The following is a 15,656-nucleotide window of genomic DNA, read 5'->3' on the forward strand; positions in this document are numbered from 1 at the left end:
TCACCAACAACACTTTTAATGATATTACATGAAGCAGACAGCCCTGTGATGAAACCTTTAGCATTACACTGTGGTTAATACGTTTTTATTCACAATGGAATGTTATTGTACTCTTAATATATCATGGTGTAGCACAGCACAGTAGATTCATATTTCAATCGATCTGGGATGTTAAAATTGTGCAAAACTCTGTTCAATGAATGGCCTCTTCTGCTACATTAAAATTACTAAACATTAAACGTTACTTATACCTGTTATTGAGACTCCTATAGAGCATGTTGACATGGATAGCTTGGTTAGTAGTATCTCTGTTAGTTAATGCAGTTTGATTGATTCAATTAATAGCCTATTTTATTAGACAAAAATGTAGAACAGTAGTGTCATAGAGTGGAAAATGCCATTTGGTTTAATGTCACAGAATGCAGTGCCACGTAGAGCAGCATGATAAATGGTTAACTTTATAGTGTGTTCAAAAATGGCAGATCTGCAAGTTCAGTGTCTTGAATGAGATGTGCTGTGAGTTTGCATATCTGCTATTGTCCAGCATAGGACCGTTGCACAGTGAAGTATAGACAAGGCTTTAGGATTTATAAGTCGTTTTTAGAATATAATAGAATATTCACTCCAGTGAATAGCATTTATCCATTTAGATAACTTTTTGATGTTATTTAATTACTTATTTTTTACACAGAAACATAATGTGTGTCTTTACAATAACTGTAATGTAATAATAATACTAATAATGTAATGTAATAATTATTAATTAAATAACCTTATTTTATTCTGAAGGCAACCGGATGTCTTAAATTAGCTAGCTCTCAGACAGGAAGTTCTAAATTAGCTGAAAAGACGGAGCCGTAGACCACCATCATATTACTGTATTTCCTGTTTTTATCTGAAGCGCACATTTACCAAAATAATGGTTCCTTGGCTTGGCTGTTATGTTTCAGCCAGGCATTTCCCTTTGCCGTGATTACACACAATCCTTGTGGAAGTCTTACTTATTATGTCCGTGAGACATCTTTAACTTAAACCAGAAGAAAATAAACAGCAGCAATAATGAGCTAAAACGCTATAATATTTTATTGTGAAATGTGAGAACTACTTTCAAACGGAAGTTTGTTTCGTCATTTTATAGATCACTGTTGCTACCGGGAAATTTGACAAGAGTGCGAACTGCGAACAGGATAACTTTTTTTGATATTATTTTATCCATATCGTAATACGGTGATATAACGACCTAAAGAGATGGACCGATACGTGTTGGTTGTATATTTTAACCAGAAAGAAGAAAACGACCCCAAACAGGATTTTAAACGTAAGCTTTCGTTCACTATTCGGGCTAATGGTAAAGCTAACAGCTACAACTCTACCACAAGGCACAACACGTACCTCACAATCACAACTTTTTGTAAAGAATAAGAAGAATATCTTGAGTTGCCACCTGTTTAATTGTAAACATTCAGAGAGAGAGAGAGAGAGAGAGAGAGAGAGAGAGAGAGAGAGAGAGAGAGAGAGAGAGAGAGAGAGAGAGAGAGAGAGAGAGAGAGAGAGAGAGAGAGAGAGAGAGAGAGAGAGAGAGAGAGAGAGAGAGAGAGAGAGAGAGAGAGAGAGAGAGAGAGAGATTCACAACATGCTGAAAGATAAGATCATCATATATTAAAGACTAAACAAGCTGTTCGTCTTTGTAAAGTAAAACACTGAACAATAAACACATGTTATATAGTTTATCCAGTGAAGATGTAAACATGAATAAATAGATACAAATCAACACACAGTGGACTTTGAAAGATGCTAATGAATACAGAAATTATTGTTTTCAGTCATAAGTTAAACGTCATAAACTGTCCTTGATCTCAGCTCTGGAGCCAGCCAAGCAGATTTTTGACAGACTCCTCTACATATCCTGTCAGCAATCAACAAGAGCTGCGTCTGTATTCCCAGGTATGATGTGTGATGACTCCATAGCCTTGATAATAACTTTAACTCTTGTATCAGTTCTCATCATAACTAACAAGTCGACTATCCATGCTTTGACTTTATCTGCAGTGTTCCTAGGACTGTCACAATTATTACATAATCGCCAGATGGCAATTATCTGAGCTAATGGCAATTATTTCTTGTATTATCATGACATAGGCTATTATGTTAAAACATGTCAAACATTATTTTTTAAGTAGGGCTAATCCCACCCCCATGTTCTTATTGATAATCATAATTATGTTTTACCAGCTTGTTCTCTGAGTGGCAGTCCATCAGTGCAGAAGTGGTATTTTGCCATCCAGGCCTGTCAGGGAGCAGCCCAAGTAAGATGTTCTAAGACATTTAGTACTATTCATCACTGTTATAAACATTTCTTTCAAACATTTTAAATTCTGGAGCATCATTTGATAATTTGAAAAAGAGCTAGATTCTTTTTTTTCTCGGCAGAGAATGAATGTGTCTTAACTATTGATCATAGTTTTGTAGCCCAGACTGGGAGGAGCTTGATGGAGACGTCCAAAAGGTTGACCGTGAAGATGCCAGCCCTAATGTTATGGAGTCATGTTTACAATCTCTGAGCAATCAAGAGGGACAGGAACATGATGACCAGCCAACACTGACGGAGTGAGTGTCCTTTTTATCTGAATGTTTATTAATGAAGATATTGCGCATAAGTGTAGACCTACTGTATGTTGTGAACTGTAACATCCTACTTTGAGATGACAATCTCAAAGTAGGGTTCACATTTTCACAAGAAAGGGTTGGCAATAAATTATGTGAAAACATGAAAATCACATTAACCAGAATAAATTCCTCTTATATTGATAAATATAATATTTGTCAGTATAGGAAAAAATTTTTTTCCTGTATATTTGTCTGTTTAGTTTTAAACAGACAATATTATCGTTGTTATTATCATATTATGGTACATCTGCCGTTGTAAATGCTTAGTAGTGTTCATTTTGAAAAGCAAAATTGTGTATGGTGATCTAATATGGATCTCACACTTAATGTAGCAAGTATGTGCAGCAGATGTCTATGTCTTCTCTATGACTTACATATTTCAAATTTGAGCAAGGTTGGTGCCAAATGCAAGCCCCAGTGGCTTCAGTTATTATACAACTAAATGTTAAGTATTTCAAAAAGTATAAATGTGATACATAATTAGTGGAGGCACTACGTTCACACAGACAAGCCTACTACTAACAGAGTAGACTGACCCTCTTATAGACGGCTAGCCTTCTGCAGAGCCTCGCCTGTGTGTGTGTGTGTGTGTGTGTGTGTGTGTGTGTGTGTGTGTGTGTGTGTGTGTGTGTGTGTGTGTGTGTGTGTGTGTGTGTGTGTGTGTGTGTGTGTGTGTGTGTGTGTGTGTGTGTGTGTGTGTGTGTGTGTGTGTGTGTGTGTGTGTGTGTGTGTGTGTGTGTGTGTGTCCGGAGCTAATCTCACAAAGCGCTGGACAGAAAATTGCTAAACATCCTGTGGGTTTACGCTGCCAGTAGGCCAAAGAAATTCTTCCTTTCTTCAAAAGTTTTATACTTGTGCCTGCTACTTGTGTTGGCCTGATGATCCCTTGCCCAAATTTGAACTCCATACTTCATACATGGTCGACTGACTTAAGTTCACAGGCTGGCCACATAAAGTCCGAGATCCACATGGGAGCTATGACCTTCCCATATGGATCCCAAAATACTATATTCATTATCCCCTCCAATGGAATGTGTTTGAAGATTACGTCATATGGCAGCCAAGTCTATGGGATTTTAAATCTTTGTTATTATGTAAACGGTTTGCCGGCCAAGTCTATGGACTTTAAGGATATTACAATGTTTGTTTAGAGCACTTATGACATAAATCGTTTGTCAGCCAAGTCTATGGACTTTAATGTTTGTTTAGGGCACTAAGTGACAACGTAAGACGTCATGTGGCCGATATAAATACAGTTGCCACCCCTCACTTCACACATGTGTGATTTTTCCATGAGTGTATATAGTTACTATGATCTAAAATTATTTATCTTCTCTATTTTAATGCTTGAATTATACCTGAGAACTGTTTTTGAGGGGGCCTCCTATACACAGGTTTAATGTTTGTCTTTAGTTTGTTTTGTAAGCACATTGACAATGAAGGGAAAATTTACGTCATAATGTGTCATTTACGTTATATTGTTTCTTTATTGTTAATGGCGTTTCATGTTTGTGTTTGCACCGTTTGTTTTACATCACCTAATCAACATGAGTTAGACTTTAATATATTAGCGCCCCTCACTTCACACGGGTGTGCGTTTTTCTTTGTATGTTGTATGTACAGTATGTGCAAAAGTATATTAGTGAAGATGCCATGGTAACCAACCATTGTTAAACTGTTGCATTATGTTTCTTTGTCAAACAGGTTGTTTGAGGAGGCGGCAGAGGGACTACACCAGTTGTCAGACAAACTACCACCTCCAGGTACAGCACATAGAGTTATATATCTATAGAGAAGACACCCGAGTTCTCCTTCCATCCACTTGCATTGAGTTGCTCAAAAGCGCATGAGGCGGATTCACTCCTCCTTCCTGGTAGGAACAGAGTGCATTCTGGGATTGATTGGTTACAAACACATGAACGCGCTGCCGTCGACTATCATTGTGCCGTTTGTGCGCGTTCACGTATGAAACATTCGTTCACGTGTCATGGCCCCAATCACATGAACGTGCGCAATGATAGTCAACGGAGCAGCGCTGGCTCGAGCTGCACTACCAAATCCGGCCACTATGTCCATTTCGCCTCAGGGTTTCCTCTGGGTGCCTTCTCTAGAAATATATACTCTAAGGTACAGCACAATAGAACAAAACCTGTGCTCAAACTATTTTTGTGTAGATTATTTGAGTTAGTTGCTACCTGGCTCCACCTAGTGGACATAGAACATTATAACATTTCAAAATGAGTGCTGTGGGGATGAGATATTTTTGTAGACCAACCCGACACTGTATTTTGAATAAATTGGACAATAATCTCTGTAGCAAACAAAGACGTATGATTTGCCTGGGTAGGCAGTGACATATACATGTAGCTTGCTCATGATTCTTAGTGACTCTTTCTATGCATCCATGTGTTGTTCTTGCTTATTATAAATTGCTCTGCCCTAGATTAAGAGCATCTGCTAAATGCCGAAATTCTGAATAGAGAGAGATAGATATTTAACACCATTACCCCTGGCATCCCTATTTTGGAGAAAAATTATGTAATTCTTTATTAGCTAAAATAGTCTATAAGTAGTAGTTGTGCGCTGATGTTGCTTCTCTCATGGTCTTCCCAGGTAAAGCCCTGTTGGATGTGCTGGTGCTGGGCTGTACTGAGAACTCTCCTGGTTTGAAAGATCTGCTGCCTCTGATGGGAGCCCTCAAACACATGTTCTGCTGGCACGCTGCCAAGATGTCCGTTATTACACAATATGCTAATGGGTAAGGAGCCATACCGGCGCACATATATTCTGTCCTCGATAAACGTAGACATCAAAATGTATCCTTACATGTATTTCTAAAACTGCAGTTTCACAACCTCTGACAAAAAGTATACTATTGCGCTCCTCAGCCCCACCTGTATTATGCATGTTTATTTGTTTATTCAACTTTCAGCATGCTCACAGGTTTTAAAAGACAGAGGTGCCATTAATAAACACAAATCTAAAATGCAATAGCCTATCTAAAAATCCAAATGGTGTAAAACCATTTAAAAGTCTGCACATATATCCGGCCAAGAATGATTCTGCAAGCCCGTTTTTGGACTCTTTCCAGACTTGTAGTCTGGCTGGCAGTCAAGGAACTGTGCCAGACTGGGACTGCATATTCCAACACCGGGCGCACGTAGCCTGTGTAGATTAAGTTTTGCCATTAGGGGGAACTGTAGAGTTGTATAAGAGTAAATGTTAATCTCCCATTAAATATACAATGATATAAACATACAATGATATAAACATACTGTATAATGTTATAACGTCTAACTAATCACTGTGTGAAACCCTGACCTTCTGTGTACAATTCAATGGCGATAATTGTATTCTTAAGGACACTTTCATTCTTAATTCTTTAATCTAAAACACAACATTTCTATGAAATAACACACTTTAGATTATGGCAGAGCCAGTGTATGCCCTGGGTGAATGAAGTGATAAAGGTCTGAGAGGGTACTGTTAATAGCTTGGGCTAATTGTATAGCCGACCAATCAGTGCAAGTTAAAGTGCCACCATGTGCGGAACTGTCACCATTGGTGAACTTGCCGCAGAAGGTCGGCATGTCAAACATTGACCCCACAGTTGCTGCATTGTTCATCTGCTATTTTATCATTGTATTTGTGAGTAAATTATGGGTGCTATTTAATTGATTTAATCGATTATACAATTGGTGAGTTTAATAAAAAAATAACGTGATCAAAATTACAGATGTTCTACTAGCTCACAACACAATGTGTTGCATCGCGGCACATTGTGAGCTTGTAAATCACCTATTGTTGCTATTTTTCTGCAATATGGTTTGGTGTTGCATTAACAACATTTGTATGAGGGGCGTCCCTCACGGGTGTGTCCCTCAGCCACCTATGTTGGATGTACTAAGGAAAGATGAATGAACAGAAAATACTGACGAGCTAGCCAGATGCAAGGAGGATCTGAGATGACTGGAGGCGCTGAGGGAGGGCTCACCCAAGGACAACCTAGAGACTTGTGAAACCAAGTTTAAAATAGGTCTTAAGCGGTTAATCAATTGATTTAGTAAATTATACATTCTAAGTACAATGTCATTCTCAATTATTTGATTAATAAAAAGAAACACGGACATTGCGTGGTTGCACCACTCAAAAATTATAGTTACGGAATAAATAAGGACATAGGTATATTATGGAGAACAAACTATCGCCCACATATTTGTCCTAACCCTCAGTACACCACCTCAGGCTCAGCTGCATCACATTTGTATACCGGCCCTTGGTTGGAAAACGAATACCCAGGTCAAAATCTACATAATATGTAGAATATGTTGGTGATATCACAACTGCGTTAAATCAATAATTTCCCTCTTTATCAGCATGGAAACCTGCCCCACATTGGATTTCAACAAATATCAGAAATCAGATCTATGGTATTGGTGATCAGGTGACCCTCTGTAATCTTTTGTCCAGGTGGCAGAAAGTCGCGTCCTACCTGAGCGCTAATGTGGTGGAGTCTGCTGAAATGGACAGCTGTATCAACCACAGGGAGGTGTGGAGAGGAGGACTACTTATCAGGCAGAAAAAGGTAAGGACATCAAAATATAGAGCCGATGTGTATGTGTGCCAGAGTTGAGAATAGACAATCAAAAGAGTCAAAGACAAGACTGTTAACAGTTTGACTGCGGAAAACGATTTACCGGACTTTTAATCAACCCCCCTTCACTGCCGAGATTGTTGTATTACCTTTAGAGCATACGCTGAATTATTTGGGCTTTTAATCCGCGAAAATCCAGCAAAAAAAGCTCCCCTGGTTTGTTATGATCCGAGTGTAGCATCCACCATCTTGGTGCACCCGGAAGACGCACACAAGACTGGTCTCAATGAGGCGTTGCACCCCATTCGTTTACATTGGCCTCAATTTCCCAGAAGCCCTAGCAGCCCACAGCATGTGACGATTTCCGGTTTCTTTATCACAACAGATGCACCTTCTCTCTTTCTCCGCGGCGAAGAAGAATTTTCTTTTTTTTGTTTACATTACGGCGGATTAAACACATAAAACAAAACTTGCTTATGTCCGATATGGCAGCGACATTAACCTGGAGTAATCCATTCAAAGCACGGAAACTGTTAATACATGTTGGAGAGTATCAGTGATTTTCGGTATGCCCTAAGAAAGCAGACTGTCTGTGATGCCAATAATGTAGAGAACTTCAAGCTAAAGAAAATAACGTGTGTTTTTGAGCAGTGCCTCCACTCCATTACGCATCTATGTGTGTCCCTATGTGCCTACGTGTCTGTCCAAGCACGGACAGCTGCAACACCTAAAGTGGCCAGTAGAGTACAGCACAGAGTACACTACAGTATGAGCCCTGGGCACGTTTCTGGGGGTCTCGATGTTCCTTCCTGGGGGTCTGGATGTTCCGGGGACCCCCACACGGTAACTCTGTCATTTCTTGAAGATTGTTTACATCAAAGTACAGTAGAGGGCACAGTACAGTGAGTACAATACAGTATACTGAGCACAGTACAGTACAGTAACTACAGTATATATAAATTGGACCATCGGTCCAAGATCTTCAGCTCTCACTAGACCAGTTTGCAGCCAAGTGTACGGCGGCTGGGATGAGGATCAGCGTCTCCAAATCTGATGCCATAGTTCTCAGCAGGAAACCGGTGGTATGTTCAGTTCGGGTAGAGAATGAGGCATTACCCCAGGTGAAGGAGTTCAAGTATCTCAGGCTCTTTTTCACAAGTGAGGGGAGGATGGAGAAGGAGATAAGCCGGAGAATCGGAGCGGCAGGGGGATATTGCTGTACCGCACTTCTGTGACGAAAAGAGAGTTGAGCCAGAAGGCAAAGCTCTGTGTCTATGTCTACCAAGCAATCTTCGTTCCTACTCTCACCTATGGTCATGAAGTGTGGCTGGCATCTCCTTTAGAGATAGGGTGAGAAGTTCAGTCACACGAGAGAGACTCGGAGTAGAGTCGCTGCTTCTTCGCCTGGAAAGGAGTCAGCTTAGGTGGTTCGGGCATCTGGTTAGGATGCCTCTCGGGCGTCTCCCTAGGGAGGTCCTCGAGGCCGTTCCCACTGGGAGGAGACCCCGGGGCAGACCAAGGCGCAGTTGGAGGAATCACATCGACTCACTGGCCTTGGAACGTCTCGGGATCCCCAGGGGGAAGTCACTAATGTTGCTCTGGAGAGGGAAGTCTGGAGCTTTCTGGTGGAGCAGTTGCCCCCGCGACCAGACTACAGATAAGTGGTTGAAGATGGATGGATGGATGGAGAAGCAAGTTGAAATACAAACCTCTCCATCCTACTTTACACACACTCTTCCTGCATGAGAAACTGTCAATAGAGGCATGGGAATGAGCTGTGTTTGTAGGAGCTACTTAGGATGAAGTGTTCTCTAAACGACCTAGGCCTAGGATCTAGGCCCGGAGAGAGGGCATGGAGAGGACAGTCTAGACCTAGGATCTAGGCCCGGAGAGAGGGCATGTAGAGGACAGTCTAGACCTAGGCCTAGGATCTAGGCCCGGAGAGAGGGCATGTAGAGGACAGTCTAGATTCTCTGTAGCAATGGGAGCAAGACATATTTTCAGCTCAGGGACCCAGACTTAGTTATTATAAGATATAGATAACAGTAATATGTAAAAATGGCCCATAATATGAATAGGTGAATACCATAATGTGTATAAATTGACTTGTGTGAAACAATTGGGTGCAGTGCTTATAGAATATAATGGAACTACTGTAGTTTAAAGTGGCAATGGATACAATCAAATGTAATTTTGTCCAATCTTTGCGGTAGAGTATGTAAAATACAGTTACGATGTAAAATACATTTACATGGTGTCAAAGGTCATGTCTCACCTCTGACACGAGTTTTGACCTGATGGTCATCCCTGCCCTGAGCAAGCAGGCAGGGTAGAAGATGAAAGTTACAGTACATGGTGCAGCTTTAAAGTGAGGGCATAGGTCATAGAAGATGGCTCTGATTGACCTGACCCAGACCTAGTTGTTGTGGCTCAGGGGGAGTTGGCAGCATTTGAATGGTGTTTGGCGCCATCATTGGCATATATACCGGTACATACAGGTCAGGTACTGTGTGTGTTGTGTTGTGTTGTGAGATTAGCCCTGGAAAGACAAACATGATGCAGACCGACGCATCTTGCCTCCTACAGAACCACGGCGTAAAAAAAGGCTGTTTAATATAGCTTGGCATCCGTATGAATCGCAAGATTCTAGGTGCAATCCCATTCCCAGGCACTGACATCTCAGCGTATGAGTATTATGGCTTGGGTAACTATTGAGAGCTAACTGTAGGTGTAGCGCTACACCTCACTCCCAGGGATGTAGAACAGTGGTTCTCAACCTTTTCTTGATCAGGGCGCACTTGAAAATATTGAAAGCATTCGCGGCCTACACATCTGACCAATTAACACACGGCAGCCGTTTTGAGACACTGGGCTCACTGCTCAAATCTAGCCACATATTACACGCATAAAGACCCCCAGGAAAGTGTTCTAAAACTACCCTCTGGCGGGGGGGGTGCATACAGTATTATATACCATATATCAATGGCGTAAAAACAGCGTGCATAACATTTGCTGCTGATTGAATGATTGAACTACAATTTTTTAAGATTAGCCACGGACAGACGCACCGGCAACATAGACAGAGCACATAGAACATAGCTTGTCTCTAGGTGGCTTGTCTCCTAGAAGACATGCCGTAAAAATACACTGCCCTATTACTGGCTGAGGCCTGTTGATGAAATAAATTACCACTCCAATATTTCCAGTTTCCCTTCATTTAATTAAAATTTATCTTAATTTAACTTAATTAAATGCTTAGGGACAGTGTCCATCTTTTGGTACGTCCAGCATAATGTCTTAATAGAAAGTATGCAGCATCAACATGTGCTTCTGTATTTAAACTACCACTGTGGCACCAAAGGTAAATGTATGGTTGGATAATAAATCTTCTCCTGTCTTATCTAGTCTTGATCTTCTCTAACATTCATGTCTCGGTCAATTTGTACACCCTCATGCTGAGAATGTTACTGTGTACACTACACAGAATAAAATAAGAAGACGAATAAATGGCAAAGCTTACGTTGCAAACTTGCAATCAGCTCCACTGCATGGTTAAGTGGTAAATAAATGCCTCCAACCACTCATACTTTCACGGTCATGCTTTGAGGATGCTGCTTAGGCAAGCACAGAAGTTCTCCTTCAGTAAAGTGACCTTTCGCAAGTTCCTCCTGCTTTGAGAGGAAACAGGCTGTCAGTTCAAGGCTTCACAGTGGGGAAGTGATGGAATAAAGGAGAATTCCCAAATGGATGTAGGTTGCCTGAGAACGCTCAATGCCTCTCCAGAGCTTGTACACGTGTGTGTATATCATATAATGAGTGGGGTGTGGGTGTGTCTGTGTGTGTGTGTGGCATAACAACTAACCTTACTGTGTGCATCCAACATTTCTTACAAAAGGCACTATAGGCGATCTGCGGAATAACAGCTGTTGGCTAATAGTATTAACTGAAGAACTTGTGTTTAAATAAAATGTGTAAAATGCTCCACACGTCAGGCTGTAAACAAACATCTGTGCTGTAAAAGAAGACAACCTTTTCGTGTGTGTGTGTGTGTGTGTGTGTGTGTGTGTGTGTGTGTGTGTGTGTGTGTGTGTGTGTGTGTGTGTGTGTGTGTGTGTGTGTGTGTGTGTGTGTGTGTGTGTGTGTGTGTGTGTGTGTGTGTGTGTGTGTGTGTGTGTGTGTGTGTGTGTGTGTGTGCGCGCGCGCGTGCGTGCACTTGGCCATACTCGTGCCTCAGTGTGTGTCAGAACTGCAATTCGAAGGCTTCTCTCTCTGTTCTACGGACGGCCCTAGTCTCCTGAGAACCCACAACAACACTACAGACCTCAAACTGCACTCTGAGGTGAGTCTTTACTCTTAAGTCCTTCATTATTTCCTTGCATCCATTTCTCACAGCCTGGCTACAATGTAGAAAAATATGTCAACAACTAAGAAGCAAATTGTGCACTTTTATTTACGTTTATTTTTCTGGTGCTGAGTTGATCTGGTACGGTCAAGTGCTTAGAAGCAGACTGTTTAAACTATTACTGTACTACCTGTATGTTTGTATTTATTCGCACTAGAGATGTGCACATGAATATCCGCAGACACCGCAATTAATCAGCAGATTGAGCAGGTCATACATTCTGATTAATAGCAGATGGGTGAAATAATGCATAATTAAGGAGGAAATTAAATTAATTTTGGAAGTTCTCCTTTTTTGCCTGTCCATTCATTGTCATGTCCACTGACATTAGGCTCATTAACGCAGAGTGCACGATGCACATTTCGACACGAGGCACAGCAACGTAATTTCATTGATTTGATCAAATCTCATTCCTATTCAACAGAATCCGTATGGATCTAATGTTAATGTTAGGCAACATGGCCTGGCTGGCGGAGATCTGCGCTCGGAAGAGCACACATTTCTATAAAATAAAAAAAACACCTTTTTACCCCAACTAGAAATATAACTTTGTGTGTGTGTGTGTGTGTGTGTGTGTGTGTGTGTGTGTGTGTGTGTGTGTGTGTGTGTGTGTGTTTGGGTGGGGGGGGGGGGGGGGGGGCTTAGAGCGATAATGAGTTTTGTGATGTAGATTAATGACCATAACAATACAAGCACACTGGAGATGCACTCAGGGAATTATTGTCCAATATGGTGTCCACACACACCTGCATTAAAGGTAATTAAAGGAAAATTCAGGAGCAGCACTTTATAACATTGGCTCATAGGCAGGGGGGGCTCCAGGGTGGGGCAAGGGAAGGCTTTAGCCCCCTCTGTTGGAGGCTTAAGGCTCATACATAGTCTGGATTTTCCGTGGTGGGATGACCACCGAACTACAACATGACGTCACGAGCCGCGGTGAAGAGCAAACCACCGGCCCAGTCCTTTTCTCTGTTTTTACTCACCACCGCTCAACGTTATTTCAGCTCTGGTGGTCAGCTCACCACCAGAGCGGTGGTCACCTCACCACCGAAAATCCAGACTATGAATAGGCCTTTAGCCCCCCCCCCCCCCCCCCCCCCCATAAGCCCCCCCCTCCAAACAAGCCCAATTGACTCACTTCTATGTAAATGAAGATGCATTATCCCCCCCCCCCCTACTCTAAATAGCCAGCACCCCCAGTCACAATTTTCTGGAGCCGTCACTGCTCATAGGAGATCTATACTAGGACACTATTTAAACATGGACATCTTCTCTCTTTCACAGCACACACACATTCTATTTAAAATGCTTCAGTAGTACATATACCCATATATGCACACACATGTGGGTAGAAATATGAATGATGCGCATATTTAATCTGCACACAGAATCACCAAATGCACACCACGTTGGTTATTATAATCCTAAAGTATAATAACCGACGTGGTGTGCAATAGCAATTGTGTGATTGTGATTCTGTGTGTGTGTGTGTGTGTGTGTGTGTGTGTGTGTGTGTGTGTGTGTGTGCGCGCGCCGTGGTCATCAAAGAGATGTTTTTTGTGTGGGAAATGGGACTGCATGTGTGCGGCCACCAGTTATTACAGGAATTAGTTTTTTAGATATTGTTTTTTTTAGTTTGTTTTGTGTGAGAGTTTGTGATTCAGAGAGAGAGAGATATATTTCATCAGATCTGTGTGCAGAGAGCCAGATGGTGGTGATTGTCTTGGTGTGACAATAAAACAAACTCAGGACAACAAAACTATTACACCTCCATACTGTTGGGATGGCAGAGTTCATAATGACCTAAATACACAATTTACCCACACAGACCCACAGCTACACAACAAATCTATTATACTCTATGCATCTAGAAAAAACGGACTTCATTATCACTTAAAGCACGCAAATGTGCAAGTGCGCGTGCACACACAGACACACACACGCGCATGCACGCACGCACACACACACACACACACACACACACACACACCCAGAAAGCTGATACTGAAAGCTTGTATTGTGCCAGTAGCAAACCTGACGTTTTAGATTGGTGTTATTAGATCTGCCAAACTCTACCTGTTCAGTACTATTGATTTAGAAAGTGATCTAATCTTTTACAAGATGAGATAAGTGCTGTTTTTTATTATTATTATTATTCTGCCACTCTTCGTTTGTTTGTCTCAGTCAGAGGGCCATCAATTCCATCAATAGTTTTTTTGCAATGAGTTTGACATAATTTAATAGAATTAGATAGGACTTTGTCTGTCTAGATGTATGGGCGGTCATTGGCAAATTGTGGCTAGTTTCCAGCACCCTGCCATTAACTGACCGCCATGTGCATATGGTCTATTGAGTATTCAAACATGAGTATTCTGAAAATTTTGAGCATCTCAGAAAATCTGTAGCTCCAACGGTTTAGAAGTTGGAGCCATGTTTCAAATAGCGGTCATTTTAAATAGGGTGTTGTCATTTTCATGTTAGCCATAGTTAGCCATAGTTCCCAAGTTGTTCGCGGTTGTCATATTAGCCAAGAACAGTTGAGATATTCTCTCCTAAATTAAGTGCATACAGTACATATCTTAGCCTGGTCCTCTACTATTTGTAACTGAGTATTTTACCTCTTCTGCTCTTTGTGTGCCCCTCTCATGTCCTTTTTCATGATTTCATTTACTCTCATCTCTATATCTTATCTTTCTTTATATCCATCTCTCTCACCCACGTTTGGAATTTAATCCCCCTATTCAGGAAGTAGCTTCTGCCAGTAACTTATTAAACTTAGACACACATACACTCCAGTGGGTGAACAAAGCCAACGTTGTACTGAGAGAAGGTCAGCGGAATTTGAAAAGATGCCAAGCTCAACCAACACTTACTACGTAAATATTAGAGTGGTTACATTACTTTTCAAATGTAATACAAAGATAAACTTGGACTGTCTGTCATATAGTCAATCCTATTCATGTTTTGACTATATAGTTGTGTATATTCGTACGTCTCTAAATGTTTGATGAATTGAAAATGGTGGGCCCTATTGTAAACAAGTGTAATGCTTTATGACGTCGTCCACTCACAGTTAACAGTTTTTGTATTGAGTTGTACTTGAAATGTACTGTAATTCTGCAAATCAATCAATCAAATTGTTGTCGTCTTCGCCAGGTCGAAGGTGTGGCAGAGTCTGTTTGCACGTAGCTTATCTCCAGCACTGTTGGCCAGATTGTAGTGACACTGCATGCACATTCCCAGGTTGCCAGAGCAGAACCTCTAATCCGAATTCTTCAGATTGCCCTGTTATAGCGCCACCAGGTGGCAGATTTTTGCAAAACACATTGTTTTATATTATTCTTACAGATTTTGTCCAAACATCATGCAAATCGGTATATAGTATCTCTATAGTCATGTGATCAAGATCGATCTGTCAGATCTTTCATATTCCATCGGGATTGCCTAAGATTGGCTTCCAAAGTTTGCAATATTCATCCGTTTTGAACACAATGCCACAAATCTTGAACCTGTGCTATTTCTGTGAAGTGTTGCACGCACATTCCCACTAGGCCGAGGAAGAAATGACAAACTTTTCAAATTGGCCTGAGCAGGTAAATGTTTGCTAACACATTTTGGAACAAAATGTCTCAATGAAAGGCCTGCAGGATTTGCACCCTTCTCCTGCATGTGCACCTGTGCTCCGAAGAGCACTTTTTCTAGTTTGTTATCTTTCCTCCTTTTGGTGGATGTTGTTTAGTTGATTCAGTGGTTTGTTGAGTTGATTTAATACTTTATTTGTCAAAAGTTAGTCAGTTAGTTTGCCAGAATTAACTTATAACTTATAACTCATAACTCATCGATAATGTTTCTCCACCTATCACATTCTTTGGCAACCAGTCGTGCCTTGCCTAGAGACCCATCTCCAGTAGCTCAGCCTCTACAGTTCCAAAAATAGCGGAAATGGCAGATCTACAAGGTCACAACACGTCACGATTCGTCGTGAGGTTGTAG

General features: G+C 41.2%; 1 protein-coding gene across 1 annotated transcript in view; it reads left to right on the forward strand.

Moving 5' to 3' along the window:
• Nucleotides 1-1,108: 1,108 nt before the first annotated feature.
• mtbp (MDM2 binding protein) overlaps nt 1,109-15,656 on the forward strand; it is a 38,443-nt gene continuing 23,895 nt past the window's right edge. Inside the window, exons 1-8 of the mRNA XM_083760987.1 lie at nt 1,109-1,318; nt 1,861-1,944; nt 2,233-2,306; nt 2,462-2,607; nt 4,372-4,430; nt 5,281-5,425; nt 7,138-7,252; nt 11,496-11,600. Coding sequence (XP_083617113.1) covers nt 1,249-1,318; nt 1,861-1,944; nt 2,233-2,306; nt 2,462-2,607; nt 4,372-4,430; nt 5,281-5,425; nt 7,138-7,252; nt 11,496-11,600 — 798 coding nt within the window. The 5' untranslated portion in view covers nt 1,109-1,248. The remainder of the gene's footprint in view (nt 1,319-1,860; nt 1,945-2,232; nt 2,307-2,461; nt 2,608-4,371; nt 4,431-5,280; nt 5,426-7,137; nt 7,253-11,495; nt 11,601-15,656) is intronic.

This window comes from Protomyctophum parallelum, assembly GCF_964188405.1.
Source record: "Protomyctophum parallelum genome assembly, chromosome: 3".
Classification (NCBI taxonomy): Eukaryota; Metazoa; Chordata; class Actinopteri; order Myctophiformes; family Myctophidae; genus Protomyctophum; species Protomyctophum parallelum.